The following is a 16,120-nucleotide window of genomic DNA, read 5'->3' as shown; positions in this document are numbered from 1 at the left end:
GTTTCAAGTAGAGGTAGTCAAGTATTTTGGTCAAGGTCCAGACTCCAGAGAAAATAATGATGGCAAATAAAAGGATGTAAGGTCCACTTAAAAGCCTCTGGCAGGCTGGACTGGGCCCACAGGCTACCTGTTCAGTATTTCTGCCTTAAAGGCTTATGGTAGTTGAGCAGCCACTGAAAATTACGACTCTGTAATGCCTCTCAAGCTGGACACCCAACCTCACTACTCACTGTTGAAGATCTTGCCCACAATGATTTAAGTACAAATTAAGCAGACTCCCTCTCTCCCACCAAATACAGCTCTGAAAGCATATAATTGTGGAAGTGGCAACTACCAAATATCAGGCTGTTTAAAATAGTGATTAGTGTTTACGTTTCAGTGATCAAACAGCTAGCGTCTCCCCATTGTAGAAGATAAGAACAGCTGTTCCGGGTCAGACCAAAGGTCCATCCAGCCCAGTATCTGTCTACTGACAGTGGCCAATGCCAGATGCCCCAGAGGGAGTGAAGCTAACAGGCAACAATTAAGTGATCTCTCGCCTGCCATCCATCTTCATCCTCTGACGAACAGAGGCTAGGGACACCATTTCTTACCCATCCTGGCTAATAGCCATTAATGGACTTAACCTCCATGAATTTATCCAGTTCCCGTTTAAACACTGTTATAGTCCCAGCCTTCACAACCTCCTCAGGCAGGGAGTTCCACAAGTAGGTATGTGCTGAAATATGCAGCCAAAAGGTAAAACAACACACCCACCCCCCCCAATCTGCCCTGCAAGAGAAACCTGCCACTGGAGCCCTTCTGGCAAACAGGCGTTGGTCTGTTACCTCACCCCCGGTCTGTAACTTCCCTAATGAAGAAAACCAAGGCGGTGGGTCCATGTGCAGACACTAATTACCGTAATAACGGCTTAGCCCCTGGGCAGCGATTCGCATTCATGGACCTCAAGCGCAGTCATAAAAGGAGTGTGATTATAATTATTCGCCAAGGTACCGAGGGGAGAAGTGGGCCCGTTCCCCCGCTGAGGCCTAGCCGGGAACAGAAGAACCGTACCCCGAGTCCGGCGCCCTACGCCCCGGAAGGTAGGAGAAACGCTTCCGGGTGATGACTTGCACTTCCGGGTGATGGCTTGCACTTCCGGGTGAAAGGCCGGTCCCTGTCCTCTGCTCCCGCACGTGCCGCGGCCCCGCCTCACTCGGCCTCGCTCTCCTGGCAGGATGCTGCTGGCTCGGGCTCTGCGCTCCGCCGCCGCCGCTCTCCGCCCGCTGCCGCAGCGGCTCCAGCCCCCCTCGCTGCTGCGGCCCGCGGCCCTGCTCTGCGACGCCCGCCCGCCTGCCGCCCGCCCCTTCACCCGCAGCCTCTGGCTGCTCAGCGCGGACGCCGCCGGCACGCAGCGGCCGGGCCTCCTGCGGCCTCAGCGCGCCTCCCCCGCCGGCGTGTCCTGCGGCTGCGGCGGTCTCCACACCGAGGGTAAGAGCGGGGGGGCCGCGGGGTGCCCCCCATGGGCGGGGCGGGAGTCCCGGGAAAAGAGCGGGGTTTCCTAGGCGCGGGGAGCCCCGTCCCCGGGTTCATGCGGGCGGGCGGTTCCCAGTAGAAGCGCGTTGCTGGCCTGGAGGGTCAGTGTGCGGGTAACAGGCCTAGGTGGACGCTCCACTTCTGGGGCTGGCTCCTTGTCAGGGATGGCGAAAGGGCCGGGAGCTCTGAACCGCCCTATTGGGTCAGACCAAAGCTCCATCTAGCCCAATATCTGTCTACTGAGAGTGGCCAATGCCAGGTGCCCCAGAGGGAGTGAACCTAACAGGTAATGATCAAGTGATCTCTCTCCTGCCATCCATCTCCACCCTCTGACAAACAAAGGCTAGGGACACTATTCCTTACCCATCCTGTCTAATAGCCATTTATGGACTTAACCTCCATGAATTTATCCAGTTCTCTTTTAAACCCTGTTATAGTCCTAGCCCTTCACAACCTCCTCAGGCAAGGAGTTCCACAAGTTATCTGTGCGCTGCTTGAAGAACTTCCTTTTATTTGTTTTAAACCTGCTGCCCATTAATTTCATTTGGTGGCCCCTAGTTCTTGTATTATGGGAATAAGTAAATAACTTTTCCTTATCTACTTGTTCTGGGCTCCTTCCCTCGGAAAATCTGCAGCTGTAAACTGCTTTTCTCTGTGCTCCTGATGTTCCCTATGTGGCACATGGGCGGTGGGGGGGAAGGGAGAGGGTGCTGCACTTTCCTCCCAGCGGCTTGCTCAGTCACATTATGCAAGTTAAAGTGTGGTATGTGCCCTTGGGGTGTGACTGTGTCCATAGGCTCCTGTGTTCTCTGCATCGCAGCAATCCCTAGGCACAGAGTCTCCTGTGCATCGAGATGCTGGGTGGGGATGGATGAAAGATGTCTGACTATAGCAGAGCTAGGAATTGGGTCTGTGGGATTCTGCTCTTATCTTTGTCACTGACAAAATGTGTGACCTTGGGCAAGTCACTTAACCTTCCTGTTATGTCAGTCCCATGTCGTTTCCTCCTCACATCTTAATTTCAGCAAACCCAGCAGTGAAATACAGATAATTCACCTGCCTTATGGAAAGGGTTGGTGATACATAATGTTTGCAAAGCAGTGTGAGCTCCTTAGATGGATAGTTAAACAGGTTTTTATCTGTATTGTAGTCTAGTTTCAGTCATGGGGGTACATTGGGATTGTCACCCTTTGACTTCACTCCTAGGCCCTACAGGGCAGCTTCTGATGCCTCAGGTCCGCTGTAGTCACTGGGAACCCTGCTTAAGACTCCAGTGATTCCATCCAAGATGATTCCATCCAAATTCTTGTGCTCACTTCATTAATAATTTAGGTGCTTTTATTCTCATGTATTGTACCTGTATCTGTACTTGTATGTATTGAAAGAACAGTTTTTAATAATGTCTTTTAGTAATGACTTAACTCTTCATCCAGAACTTCAGCCCCTTTGACAAATTAAGGGCTCTCACATGTCATCACTCTGCACACACTTTAATTTTTTGCCCTCTTCAATATAGTGCTTTTCAGCTGAACATTGCAAAACTCTTTATGAACGAGTAGGCCTTGTAATCTCAGTATAAAGTATGTGGTATTACCTCTCACCATCACCACTTTATACCAGGATAAACTGAGGTACACAGATGTTGTTTGGTCAAGTCAGTGGCTAAGCTAGAAATAGAATCCTGGAGGCCTAACTTCTTTCTCTTCTAGCCACAAGGGAACAATATTTCTCTAACTCCGGTGTTTTAATGTCTTCATCTCTTTTTATTCCTCCCAGGGGACAAAGTATTTGCAGAGTTTCTGACAGATGAAATTAAAGAGGAGAAGAAGATCCAGAAACATAAATCCCTGCCCAAGATGTCTGGAGGGTGGGAGCTAGACGTGCATGGCACTGAAGCCAAATTGTTGCGGAAAATAGCTGGTGAGAGGTAAGTGTGAGATGAGTTTTTCGCTGAGCTGATATTTGATCTTGTCAGTGAATATAAGGACTTAGTATAAATACCAGTGAAGCAGGATAAGCACGTCTTGTCCGTGATAGATGTTGTGTTAATGAAAAGCTGTTAACTTAGAATGCCTCCCAGTGACACTTGGTGCTGCCATTCAGGCCAAGTGGAGATTACAAAAGTTTTGTAGTCTCTTTATTTTTCCATCCTGTAGCGCAAAGGGGTATACTTTGCCATTGTATCTTGTCTTGTGTCTTCTAAGGATCCATGGCACCATTTCACCCTAGAGGGCAATAGGAAACATGAATTTAATCTAGTAAACTGAGAATGTGTTAGTTCTTAAATATGGGGAATTTTTGGGGTTTAAGCTTGCACAGTGATCTTATTTTAAAATTTATCCTTGAGTAGCACACCATACGAAGTGCAGGGGAAATTCAGTGAAGTGCACAATATACTTCAGGCCCTGTTACTGACATCCCAGATTGAATAAGCAGCTGAAATTTTGTGAGCAGGAATAGAGCTGTATCAGTTCAACTAATGTGGCTTTTATCTGGTATTTAATCTCATCCTCTTGTTACATTGTGTTGAAGGATTACCGTTACATTCAACATTAACAACAGCATTCCACCAACATTTGATGAAGAACCACAAGAAGGACAGAAAGCTGATGAACAAGAGGTAAATTTACAGCCTTTATGTACCCTTTCAATTACTACAGTGTAGTAGAGGAGGATGTTAGGCATTTGCCTGGTCTACAGTTAAACTATCCTCTCCCTCTTATTGCAATATCAGAGGAAGAAAGACATCTGGTAGGTATAAAATGTGCCCGTACAAGAGGATCCTTTGTAGCTAAAAGTTAAGGGAACTAGGATGTTCGAATTTATGGCTACCTTTGCAACTTGCTGCGATGAAGTACAGTTAAAAAAAACTTAATCCATAAATATATTCACACACCCCTTGATCTTTTATAAGGTCATCTATATTTATGGTGATGGTGGGATTTAATCAGACGGTATTACAATAGTTAGTAAATATTATCACTTACTACTTTTAAAGTGAGCGATGTGATGGTTTTGAGGCAAAACCTTGCTTTGCTGTGAACACCGATATTAGACATATTCAAGGAATCTCTGTAGTGTCTAAAAACAAACCAGTTTGAGGTTTGTAGCAGTTGGCTTATGTACTGCCTGCTTTCCCCACTGGCGTTTGTATAGAAAGTAGTTACCTAGCATAGGTGGAATCCAATGCTAACATGCTCTTCCTCTCATTTTTCATAGCCTGAACTTACATCGACTCCTAACTTTGTTGTAGAAGTAACAAAAGATGACCCCAAACAGACTCTTGTGCTTGACTGCCACTATCCTGAGGATGAGGTAGGTATCATGAATTGGAGGAAATGAACCACTGGTAATTGCGGGTTGAGTGTGGTGGCAATGCACTCTGATTCTGTGCACATTATCCTCCTGGCTGTGGCATGATTTTGCCATCATCTTATTCCTCTTGTCTGATCATGCAAGATTTTGCTGTACAACATATATCTGCTTCCATAATCTATAGACAGCCCTATTACCATCTTGCTCAGTGCAACACAATAAAAGGTTTTAAATATTTGCAGAGCTGGGAAGTTCCACTCCACTCTGCATATCCTGACCTCGCTTCCCTAAGTATAGCTGCTTGAGTTCCTCTGTTCTAATAGCTTTTGCTGAACAGAGTAGGCAGAAGGAAGTGAGCAGCAATTTTTAGCAATGTACCGTAACTTGAAAGACAGCAATTTAAAACTTATAAAAGGAAATCTATTTCTACACAATGTATAATTGACTTATGGAATTCACTGTCACTAGGTGTCGAATTCCAAAATAAATTCGACATTTTTTCTGTTGAGAACATTGCAGTTGCATTTGACTTTTTTTTAAAACCTTAATAAAATCCTTAGAAGGGATAGAAATCTTAATGCTTCATAGTATAAGCCAAACTCTAGTTGACAACGTTTAGGAGGAAACAACGTCTTGGGTTATTCCAGAATTGTCCATTAGAAGATTTTGTACATCTTCCTCTGAAGCAATTGGTACTGGCCACTGTCAGAGACAGGATAACGGGCAACAAATAATGGTGGATTGATCCATTATGGCAACTTGTGTGTTTTTGTGCTTATATGTAAGTGTCCTTACCACAGGTACACAGCAAGAGGAGAACTAGGGACTTCTAAGTATGTTAATAAGCAAAAACTGCAAGTGTATATAGCTTTACCATGTGTGTCATACGGTGTTGTGCTCCATAGCTTTTGCCAGCTGAATAATGTTCCTGATCCAGAATGTAATGGCTGAAGGTGCTCTCCAGTTAGGGCGGTTCTTCCTCACAGATCTCATTTCTTGTCTCAGATTGGACACGGGGAAGAGGAGGAGAGTGACATTTTCTCAATTCGGGAGGTCAGCTTTCAGCCCACTGGAGAATCGGACTGGAAGGACACCAACTACACTCTCAGCACAGACTCTCTTGACTGGGTAGGTGTTGCTAAAACCTGTGTAGCACACTAGACTGCATAGAGCTTAGCTCAACTCGTTCCACTTGGTTTTCTCTCTAGATGTTGATATAGTCACCAGGAGCCCTGTCCTGGGATCGCTTCTTGGTGAGTGCTCATTGAGAAGGAGAGTCCAGTGGTTAGGGTGCTTGCCTAGGACTTGGTATTCCCTACTCTGGCCCAGGCTTCCTGTGTGACTTTAGGCAATTCTGTGCCTCAGTTTGCCAATCTGTAAAATGGGGATAATAGCACTGCTGTTCCTTATAGGGGTGCTGTGAAGAGGAATATAGATCTGTTAGGTGCTCAGATATTACTGTGGTGAGGGCCATATATACTTAAGATTAACTGAAGTCAGTGAGACTTCTGCAGGCTGATCTGTAGAATGGACCAAGTAGAATACTAACCAAGTATTAGTTAGTGAAATTATCCCAGTTGTGTGAAAATTTGACAGATGATTTAAGGTAAAGTTAGCAGACACTCATGCATGTTCTTCTGTCTGTGTGTTACGGGCACATTTTATTATGCATATTTTGTGTGTATTTACCAAAAAACTCACCAGGCACCTGCTGATACCCTCTAAATGCCAGTGATTTAATAGGAAATCCATGTGGGACGAAGGATTGGTATGTGCAAGTCCTTTTGCAGGCTCAGGCCAGTATCAAGAAGTTTGAGACTCACTAGTTGGAACAGTACTGCTGATAATGCCAGAGGTTGAGATGCTGATGGTGGTTTGTTTAAGGAAAAAAAAAAAAACAAAGCAAAAAACACAATCAAATTGGGCAAAGGGGAAGGTCGTCTATATCCCTGGTTCACATTTACTGCTTAGTGCAAAATGTCTACTTGCAACTCTAAAAATACATGAATATGAAAAAATGCAATGTGTTATCTGGAAAGGAACTGAATCTTAATTGAACAGCTCTGTATCTCTGGTACCAATCTTCTCAGCATGCTGGCCAGACAGTATTGAAAATAACTTGTGTCCAAACGTCAAATACACAGCATTACAAAGAGAATCTTGGATGGGATAGAGGGCTTTTTAGTGATGCAGATGGTCTTCAACAGACTTGATTTACTAGCTTGCATTGTCATTAGAGCATCTCAGTATTACAGTTGGGTGCAGTTTAGTAGAAAATAACAGTATGTGATCCATCCAGTAGAGGGGGGGGAGGGATTGCTCAGTGGTTTGAGCATTGGCCTGCCAAACCCAGGGTTGTGAGTTCAGTCCTTGAGGGCCACCTAAGGATCTGAGGCAAAATCAGTACTTGGTCCTGCTAGTGAAGGCAGGGGGCTGGACTCCATGACCTTTCAGGGTCCCTTCTAGTTCTATGAGATAGGTCTGTAGCTCCATATATTATCATTTGCCTTCCTCTGCAGTGTGGGGCATGGGTCACTTGCTGGTGGATTCTCTGCAGCTTGAGGTCTTCAAACCACAATTTGAAGACTTCAATAACTCAGACATAGGTTAGGTGTTTCTTACAGAAGTGGATGGGTAGGGTTCTGTGGCCTGCTTTGTGCAGAGGTCAGACTAGATGATCATATTGGTCCCTTCTGACCCTAAAGTCTATGAGTCTATTAGTCTCCTGTAAATCTTGCTCCTAGTTCAGGCCTGCTGTGAGGAAGGGAACAGATTCTATCCATTTTGGGAAAATATATCCACTTCTTCCCAGTGTAGAGTGAAATACAAAGGGGCATTTAAAAGCAATGCTATCTATAATTTTTTATTATTATTAATTTCTTGCAGGCTCTGTATGACCACTTAATGGATTTCTTGGCTGACCGAGGAGTGGACAACACATTTGCTGATGAGTTAATTGAGCTCAGCACTGCACTAGAGCACCAGGAGTACATTAGATTCCTTGAAGACCTTAAAAGCTTTGTCAAATGTCAGTAGATTAGGAAATTAGAAAGCAAAGCCTGCAAATGTGGCTATTGTGTAGCAGTGCTCCTACCTGCAGCTGATACCACCAGTAAGTTTAAAACTTCAAAGTGGGATAAATACATCATGGAAAACAAAGTGATTCTCAGTGATTGCATTTCAAATTTAATTTATGTTGCAGCTTGGATTTTAAGTTTTGTGTCATTCTCACACCTCCCACCAGTTTGGGTATTTTTGTACAAATAAGAAACATGATGTGACATGAAGAATAAAATCCACTCAAGAAAAAACCTTTTTTTTGGCTTTACTGTTGCTGGTTAAAAAGTGCTGTAAATTGGTCAAAGGCAAATACTTAGGTGGAAGTCATAGATGCTTTCTTAAAATTCAGACTGCTTTTTATTTATGGTGGTATATAAGATATTAGACTGTTTAACTAATTTGCCTTAACACAGAAGGTAATTGGAGGCAGGAGAGGAAGCATCTTGTTTCTAAGTGAATAGTTCAGATATTATCCAGACTGATGACAGAGCTGACTTTCATCTTGTAGGAGTTGGTTTCTCAGGCCACTTCCTAATGGTTAGATAACTGCATGACAAATCTTGCAGGCAGACTTATGCACTGTGAAGATGCCACTCACTTGCCCCTATTCCTCATTTTTGGATATTTAGAATCCACTGATGCCAATTATAATATAGTAAAACTAGGCTTGCTGGATTAATTTGACTGCACCATTGAAAGGATATTCTGATCACAGGAACTAGATTGAGTTCTTGACAACGTGGAAGGCCCATCTTATATTGGATAGTTAAGCATGCATGGACTAACTTTTGTAGTATTTCAGAGGAGCACTACCCTTTCTATCTGGTTACTTAACATTTTTATCAGTTTTTCCTTCACATGTTAAAATTGAAATGTAACATTTCTAGAATCTAATCTTTCAACTACATTGTTTAATACAAGTTAAATAAACATAGGAACCCACTATTGTGGGGTTGGGCTTTGGCTTTTCATAATCCTGTTGGCCACACAATCAGCTGTACCAGTATGAGTTCTTATATACACCAGCTGTTTGGCTCACTCACACAGCACTCAAAGCTACAGTGATTTTATTGGGAATGGTTAGGGCTGATGTGCTATAACTGAAGCATTTGAGATGTACAATGCATCTAGGTTTTAGTTTACCCTCATCACAGCCCAGTTGAAAACCACCAGCCATAGTCCCCCACACCATGTATCCATCACATCAGTGGTTCTGAAAAGCAGATGAGCTGTAACTGCCCTACTCTGATCAACAGCTCAGTCTGATTTAAAGGGCACTACTGTATCATAACTGTTACTTCAACCTACTGCCTCTGCAGTCAAAAGGAAGTGATGGAAGATTTTTAAATTATTTCACATTTGTCACTGCATGCTAGTCATAGGTTGCAATTAAAGATGTGCTGTATATCACTTCCTATTCACTGGCACATATGCGTTTACGGTTTGGCCTGGGTATGTATTAGTCTTTTTCCTATGATAAAGGTCAGGGGTTAAGCTGTAGTAGCAATGATGGGGACATTAGATCCAGTGAGAGGGAAGACTTCTCAGTGTAATTTTTATAAGTGCCAGTTTGTTTAAAATGATACCTTGTGGTCTTTGTGTATGTTCACTTGCCTTTCACAACTGAAATTTTTCATCAAGCCTGGAGCAGGAACCTCCTGCTTTAGAGTAAGTTACATGTAACACCCACAAGTTGAGACAGGCAGAGCCCTGTTTGTTCTTGCTGCAGAACAGGAAATGAATGAAAAGCTAGAGGCACAGCAAATGAGAAGGCTTGTGCTGAATTTAAGATTCTGGGGAGGCTTGTCTCATTTATGTGAATAGCCACATTTCAATTCAAATATTTATTTAGCTATCAAAAGTGCAAATTAAGCCAATATTGCTTGATACCCCATATTAAAGTACAAAAACATTATATACAGTTAGATATAAAAAGAAAAGATGTGCAGGATGCCATCCAGGTTGCTTAGAAGCTGAAGGAAGGATCTTACTAGTGTATTCTTTCCATGGAGAAACCCCAGCAGGGTTGTAGTTATATGAGAACTATCCAAGAGTCACAGACCTTTAAAAAAGAAAGGTCCTAGTCACTTACAGGTATAGACTATACAACAGTAATTATAACATTAGAACAAGGTCAAGCCTCATGAGCACTAATGCCAAGAGGCACCCCTCCTAAGCCTTGGTTTGGTCTAGTAACAGGGAGAAACTCAAGAGGGGACCATGCTACGTCTAAACATTGTTGATTTCAGCGCAACATTTGGAACTTCTATAAACAAGCTTTCAGTATGCTTAAATCAAAATGGTTTCACAGCTTGTTAGTGAAATGAAAAGAGTGGTCTTGTGGATTGAGGCATTCCCTGCAGCCTTTGCAATCCAAACTTAGCAGCAGTGTGCTAGTGCAGGAGGAACCAGAAAGAAACACAGATGAGTCAGTTTCACTAGGTTGTCTAGGACAAGACAACTAGAAAAAAGGAAACTAAAATTTAAGTTACTCTTCATCTTTAAGACATCTTTGGTTTTAGTAAAATAGCCTGTTTATTTAGGATATAGATAATTACTTAGGCCAATAGTTCCATGTGTGTTACAATGCATGGGAATACATACTGCATATCATACATGTAAAGGACAAGTGGCCAAATTAGAAAATGGAATGAAACCCTACTGTCATGTTCCTCAAATGTCATGTTTTTGCAAACCCAGAAGCTTCCCAAAAGGGGAGTGGGGGGGGGGGGGTTTGAAGGGGAGCAGCACAACCTTTTAAGTTGAATAGGTTGATTTGTTTTTGCCTACTACATGGAGAAGCACACGTGAATGGGGATGCTTCCCTGAGCCTCCCGTGGCAATTTAGACTCACCGGACAGCTCATGAGAAGATTGGCTTCTCCCTCCATTCCACTAGTGATGGAGAACTCAGGATTGTGAAGACACTGATTACCATGTTCTGTTACACTGTCTTCTAGAAGTGACCGGAGCTTCTGTTCTGTCATACCCTGAGACAGAAATAGATTAAGAAACTCATCTTGTGCTTTTAAGAGAATTTTCTTAGGAGTTGGTTTGCAGCAAATTTACTTAACTCTAAGAACTAGCATTTCTGACTCCACGTGCTGGACGATTCACTTCGGACGCAAGCTACTACACTGGGTTTCTTCAGCTTTTTTTTTTGTTCTATATGATGCTTAGTAGGAGAGAATGTATAGGCCCATATTTTCTCCCAGGCCCCTGCTGCTTGGTTCTCCAGTCATTCCATTCAGTGGACTTCTGGGATGGGCTCTACAGACCACAGTTTGAGAACCACAGCTCTGTGCAGCCACTTTCCCATCGAACTTGTATGGGTGCAAAAGAGGACCAAGACAGAAGGCACAAAAACATGAACACACCATGTCAGCATCATTCAAAACAGAGAGGCAACTTTGCCCAGAATTCTCAGGTGCTACAACACTTAAATGATAGTTTACCTGTGTGCTGATGTGTAATCCACACTGGCATAAAACCAAATAACTCATCACAGTCAGGTTATTCCTAGAAATAGAACACAATGTGAGAGCCTTGACAGACAACTAGAAAAGAGAAAATACTGAATTCCAGCAAGACTGAAGTTAGATTTTGAAGCAATTCTCACACACAGGATTTGTGCCTTCTGAGTTAACTGTAACCATCAAACCCTTACTAGAGAAAGAGGTTTGCTTCCCCCCTCCCATGCAAGAGGCCAAACTGCATCTGCAGCCAGAGAGAATGACTATTTATCAACTCACTGCAGAATGCCCTGTCCCACTTACGGCTATTTTGATCGTCAGCGTACTCTACAGGATGCTTCATGCAACGAATGGTACGGAAGACAGGTATAAAGCTGAGGTTTGGTCTTAACTTCTTATGGCATATTGCTGTTAAAGGCCTACTGAATTCCACAGCTGCATTCCAGTGATAAGTGAAGAGCTCCATATATCTCATTACAGCAAGAATGAATGAAGCCAGACTCCTTCAGTCAATCACCAGTTGTTAGACAACATGCATAAAAAGATGTTTGACAACATCACATACTTGGGTGAATTCAGGTCTACTGGCTGGTGAGGTAGTTAACATATAGCATTTGATGGCAGGAACACCTCACCTTTTACACACTGGACAGATAATCTTGTTGCCTGCGTCCAAGCTGTCAAGCATGGCATGGAGGCACTCTTGGTCGAACTGCAGACTCCGTTCATATTCTTCTATTGTCAACTGTTCTATTAAAAAAACAAGAAAAACCAGTTGTCATTGGCTACGGACCTAAGACAAACGTCAAGATGAAATTGCTATGGCTATGCAGAAAAATCTGGGTTAGTCACTATTTCTAACTTGTCTTTCTTTGGATCAGCTGCAAAAGCATTAGGAGATTCTGACTTAAATCTTTACTCATGATGCACAGTAAAAACCTTTAGATGATCCTAATCTAGCTCTGCCTACTACACCTTCCATCCAAAGATGTCAAAATACTTTACAAGCATTGATTAACTGCACCTCACATCTTCCTATTTTACAGATAGGGAAACAGAGATTGTAATTTGTCCAAGGAGTGTCAGAGCCTGAAACTCCTGGATCTCAGCTCTGTGCTCAGACTACTCATTTCAGATAATACAAAAGGAGATTTGTTGTGTGCCATTATGACGGTCATTTGGTCATTGACTGCTCACAGGAAAGTCAAATTAGGGTGAGACAGGCAAAAAAAAACCAAAACCAAATATTTTATATATTATCAGGTTTCAGAACACTTGTTCTGTATTAAAGATAAGACTAGAAAACGTAAAGGTTAATGGAAATACTGGGACATTTAACATTTTTACTTATCCAGCAATGAATCTTCCAACCCTTCAGAAGGGAACTAAAGCTCTTGCGAACAGTCCAAGCTCATGTTCTTCATTGGCCTGTCACACATCCCATGAATTAACTCCCAACTCTTGGGGTTGTAACAAAGCAAAGCTACAAATCACATCCAACCACCTTCCAGGATCTCAAAGCATCTGAGATCATGGATTTTTTTAAGAAGAGTCCTTTGGAAAGCACATGATTTCCGAGCCAAGAAGAAAGTCCGGCCTCAAATAAATGGATGACTAGGATTTCAGGAATGTTAAAAATGGCTCACGGAAGCTATTTGTATGTGTCAGTATCAAGAATATGTTTTTTGAAAAGCTACCTTGTGAGATCAACTCTTGTTGGATTTCCTCCAGTACTGCTAGTTCATCAGGGTCCTCCAACACCTGAAACATACATCGATCAGTATTCCTCTCTTTAAGGCAAATAGGGGAGCATTATTTCATATCAGCTGAACACTACTGCATTAAAACAATCCATTGTAATCAAACAAGTGACGCTGCTGCCTTTGCAACTATATAGTGGGAGTTTCCTGAACTTCCATGGTGTGTTTGCAGTTAGCAAGCAGAGGTTTCCAGACTCTTTTAAAGCTAAATAGAAGTTTCAAGGAAATACAGCCCCACTCCCCTTTAATGTCAAACCTTAACATTTTATACCCATTTGTAGATGTGTCATTATATGAAATTGGACAAACACCACATCTTTAAAAACCAGGCACAAAAACAAACAAAACCATCCAGAATCACAAGATTCACATGCAACTGGCGCTGAAGGGAACTTCCCATTCCTAGCTATAAGAGACTGAGTGGCAGTAGCTCCTGATGTTGGATCCTCCACTTATATGGCTGAAGCAACTCAAAGCTTTTGAGCTGTACAAATCTTGACCAGCCAGAGGCATGAGATCCTTAAAGCAGGGCATTACAGCTAGATCCCTACTACCCAGAAAAGGTGAGAAGGGTACCAGATATAAATAATAGATGTACATTATCTTGAGATGAGAAGATGGAGGGCTGTGCATATCTGCAATCTGAGACAGCATCTGATTAGCAGAGAGAAGTTTAAAGATAAGCCCTAAAGCAAACAGGCTTTTGAAAGTGTAAGGGCCTGCACGTAACAGGAATGATCAGGCCTATTAGAGGGACTGAAGTGCTATAAAGGTTTAGTCTCTTAATAAACATTTCTCCGATTGAGGACGGAGATGCAGTTTGTAACATTGTTCGATGGGGAAGCCATATATACGGCAGCTCCAAGATGATGTGCAAGAATCCAGCTCACTGACCTGTGACAGCGCCTCCTTTCTCCTGAGGGAGGGCAGGCTCTCATTCACTGACTGTAAGGCCTGCCACTCCTCCTCCATCACCTCCTGCACAAGAAGAGCGGCCCTGGCATTGCAGTGCACGTTCTCCCCAGCCTGGCGGTATCTATCCAGCAGCTTGGCACGACTGTTTTTAAGTCTCTCCACACAGCGCTTTGAGAGAAGAGAAAATAAGATGATGCAGGATTCATGAGCGTCATGCCTCTTCTTTTGGCTGGACAATAGGGCAACCAGACACTAGTATTATAGCTCAGGGATGTAACTGAAGAAAACTATAATAGCAACATGGTTTTTGGAAATCCCACCTGCCAGCTGGAGCAGGTGGATAGAACCAGAGACCAGTCAGGCTCCTACACCATTAGCAGACAGGAGGGCAAGAGCTTAGGTTCAATCCAGTTTGGCTAGGATCTCTCTCCAGTCAGAAGGTATGTCAAGGGAAACAGCCATATTTTCTGCCTAGTCTCCAATACACAGGGACCAAATTTTTATGGTGCTGCTATGATAACCCCATGTGTGTTGCCAGATCTCAACTCAGATACATAACTTGGCTAGCAATTCTTCAGCTTCTTCTGGCTAGCAATTACTTGTTTTGCCATCAGCCAGCTGTATATACTGTTCCCACTCCCTTCTCTCTCTTAAGAATAATCTGGAGTTGGTGGTAAGGGGATAGGAGAATTGACCTGAAATCGGAGCCTGACAATATTTATTTCTCAAGGTTGTCCCACTGGCAGTAGAAACCTAGGAAACTCAGAACAGCTCCCCTCTTCCCCTGCTGCTACTGAAGCACACAGAAGGTCAACGTTCAACTCTTCCTTCTAGTTAGCTTTCAGGGTGCCATTGAAAACAAAGCAGTGGCCAACTCTCATCTGTTTGAAAATGGTCCTACTGGGTTCCAGGAGGTGGGCTGGCACAACCCCACCCATGGCTAAAGGACCCTCCCCCAGCCTATGGGGAGGAGCCACTGAGCCTGGGACTCAAATGATTACGGGGAAAACAGAAAAAAACAAAGGCAAGTGTGAAGGTCACAGCATCAAAACAAGGGGACACTGAGCAGAGAAGCCTGGACCGCACTCACTGCTCCTCTAAGGTGTAAAGGGAGCCAGAAGATGCTGCCCAGAGGCACTCCGCCTGGATGTGTGAACAACGAGAGGATTGGAAATAGGCCCCACAGTCACCGGATACCCCCTTAGCCAACATCCCCTTCGTGGTGTTGTAGACGGCCACTTTGGCCATCGCTCGGAGGAGGTACTGTGCCTGTGGGGCCATGGATAGGGTGTGCATGTATGAGAAGGTCGGGGGAGATGTGCAGGTGGAGCTGGAAAAGGGGCTGCAACCTGATGCGCTCAAGGTAGACGGGCACCAGGGTCTCCCACAGGCCACAAAAGGGACAGGCATCAGACACTGAGGTGAACCGTGAAAATGGTGTTAAGGAGACAGCACGGCCCAGGTGCATAAACAGTGGCCTGGTGAGTCAGAAGACCTGGGATCTAGTCCTACATTTGATCACGTAAGCCTTCCATGCCTCAGTTTCCCAGTGTAGAAGATGGGGCCAATGGGACTCTACCCGCACCACTACAGTATCCATTACTACTAACAGGTCTCCCCACCCGGGCCAGGGCTGCTCGCCACCCAGCCTGTGGGCGAGGGAATCCCGCCACCTGGATCTCTCACCCCAACACCGGGCCATGCCGAGTGGAGGGACCCCTTCCGCTCCCACTTCTTCCTGCCCCCCCTAGTTCAGCTGCAGCCGGCCCGGGGCAGGGGCCCGAGGGACCCAGGCGCCCCCGCAGAGCCGCCCGTCGCGGAACCGGGAAATCGTTACAATGTATCCAGTGCCCGAACGCCGGGCTCCCCGGCGTTCTACGGGCCGGGGGGGGGCACCCTTCCCTCACCCGGCGGTAGGTCTCCTTCCAGGGCGGGGCTGCGGCCCCCTTGTAGAGAAAGCGACGCTCCTGCCACAACGCCTCCATGCCGCCCGCAGAGCCCAGCACAGACACAGAACCGCGTGGTGCGGGCTGGGACTTGTAGTCCCGCTCTGCGCCGCTCGCCCGGTGCACGCTGGGACTTG

General features: G+C 44.6%; 2 protein-coding genes across 3 annotated transcripts; one reads left to right on the top strand and one right to left on the bottom strand.

The window, feature by feature from the left end:
• The first annotated feature begins 1,202 nt into the window (after window positions 1–1,202).
• Window positions 1,203–8,835, top strand: C1QBP (complement C1q binding protein). Its single transcript, XM_050929427.1, has 6 exons — window positions 1,203–1,470; window positions 3,292–3,442; window positions 4,048–4,135; window positions 4,735–4,830; window positions 5,836–5,958; window positions 7,717–8,835. The coding sequence occupies exons 1-6, from the start codon at window positions 1,218–1,220 to the stop codon at window positions 7,864–7,866; spliced, it is 861 nt and encodes a 286-aa protein (XP_050785384.1). The 5' UTR covers window positions 1,203–1,217; the 3' UTR covers window positions 7,867–8,835.
• An 884-nt stretch (window positions 8,836–9,719) lies between these two features.
• RPAIN (RPA interacting protein) lies at window positions 9,720–16,078 on the bottom strand. Of its 2 annotated transcripts, XM_050929429.1 has the most exons (7): window positions 15,945–16,074; window positions 14,017–14,205; window positions 13,060–13,123; window positions 11,998–12,112; window positions 11,345–11,408; window positions 10,745–10,879; window positions 9,720–9,952 (listed from the first exon to the last, which is right to left on the bottom strand). In XM_050929429.1, the coding sequence occupies exons 1-7, from the start codon at window positions 16,020–16,022 to the stop codon at window positions 9,923–9,925; spliced, it is 675 nt and encodes a 224-aa protein (XP_050785386.1). In that variant the 5' UTR covers window positions 16,023–16,074; the 3' UTR covers window positions 9,720–9,922. The 2 variants fall into 2 exon arrangements, with proteins under 2 accessions (XP_050785386.1, XP_050785385.1); XM_050929428.1 differs by lacking the exon at window positions 9,720–9,952 and having other exon boundaries at window positions 10,465–10,879; window positions 15,945–16,078.
• Between the last annotated feature and the right edge of the window lie 42 nt (window positions 16,079–16,120).

The sequence above is a fragment of the Gopherus flavomarginatus genome, chromosome 19 (assembly GCF_025201925.1).
Source record: "Gopherus flavomarginatus isolate rGopFla2 chromosome 19, rGopFla2.mat.asm, whole genome shotgun sequence".
In the NCBI taxonomy this organism is placed as follows: domain Eukaryota; kingdom Metazoa; phylum Chordata; order Testudines; family Testudinidae; genus Gopherus; species Gopherus flavomarginatus.
The sequence above is the reverse complement of the archived record's forward strand: the minus strand, read 5'-3'. Positions and strand labels throughout refer to the sequence as shown.

Bases quoted from the DNA above. Each gene is read 5' to 3' on its own strand.
- RPAIN (XM_050929428.1), bottom strand. From the start codon at position 16,022: ATGGAGGCGTTGTGGCAGGAGCGTCGCTTTCTCTACAAGGGGGCCGCA. The intron at 14,206-15,944 runs GTGAGGGAAGGG...CTTCTCTCAAAG, and splicing joins GGAAGGAGACCTACCGCCGG to CGCTGTGTGGAGAGACTTAA. The intron at 11,409-11,997 runs GTGAGGTGTTCC...TTCTATTTCTAG, and splicing joins ATCTGTCCAGTGTGTAAAAG to GAATAACCTGACTGTGATGA.
- C1QBP (XM_050929427.1), top strand. From the start codon at position 1,218: ATGCTGCTGGCTCGGGCTCTGCGCTCCGCCGCCGCCGCTCTCCGCCCG. The intron at 3,443-4,047 runs GTAAGTGTGAGA...ATTGTGTTGAAG, and splicing joins CGGAAAATAGCTGGTGAGAG to GATTACCGTTACATTCAACA. The intron at 4,136-4,734 runs GTAAATTTACAG...CATTTTTCATAG, and splicing joins AGAAAGCTGATGAACAAGAG to CCTGAACTTACATCGACTCC.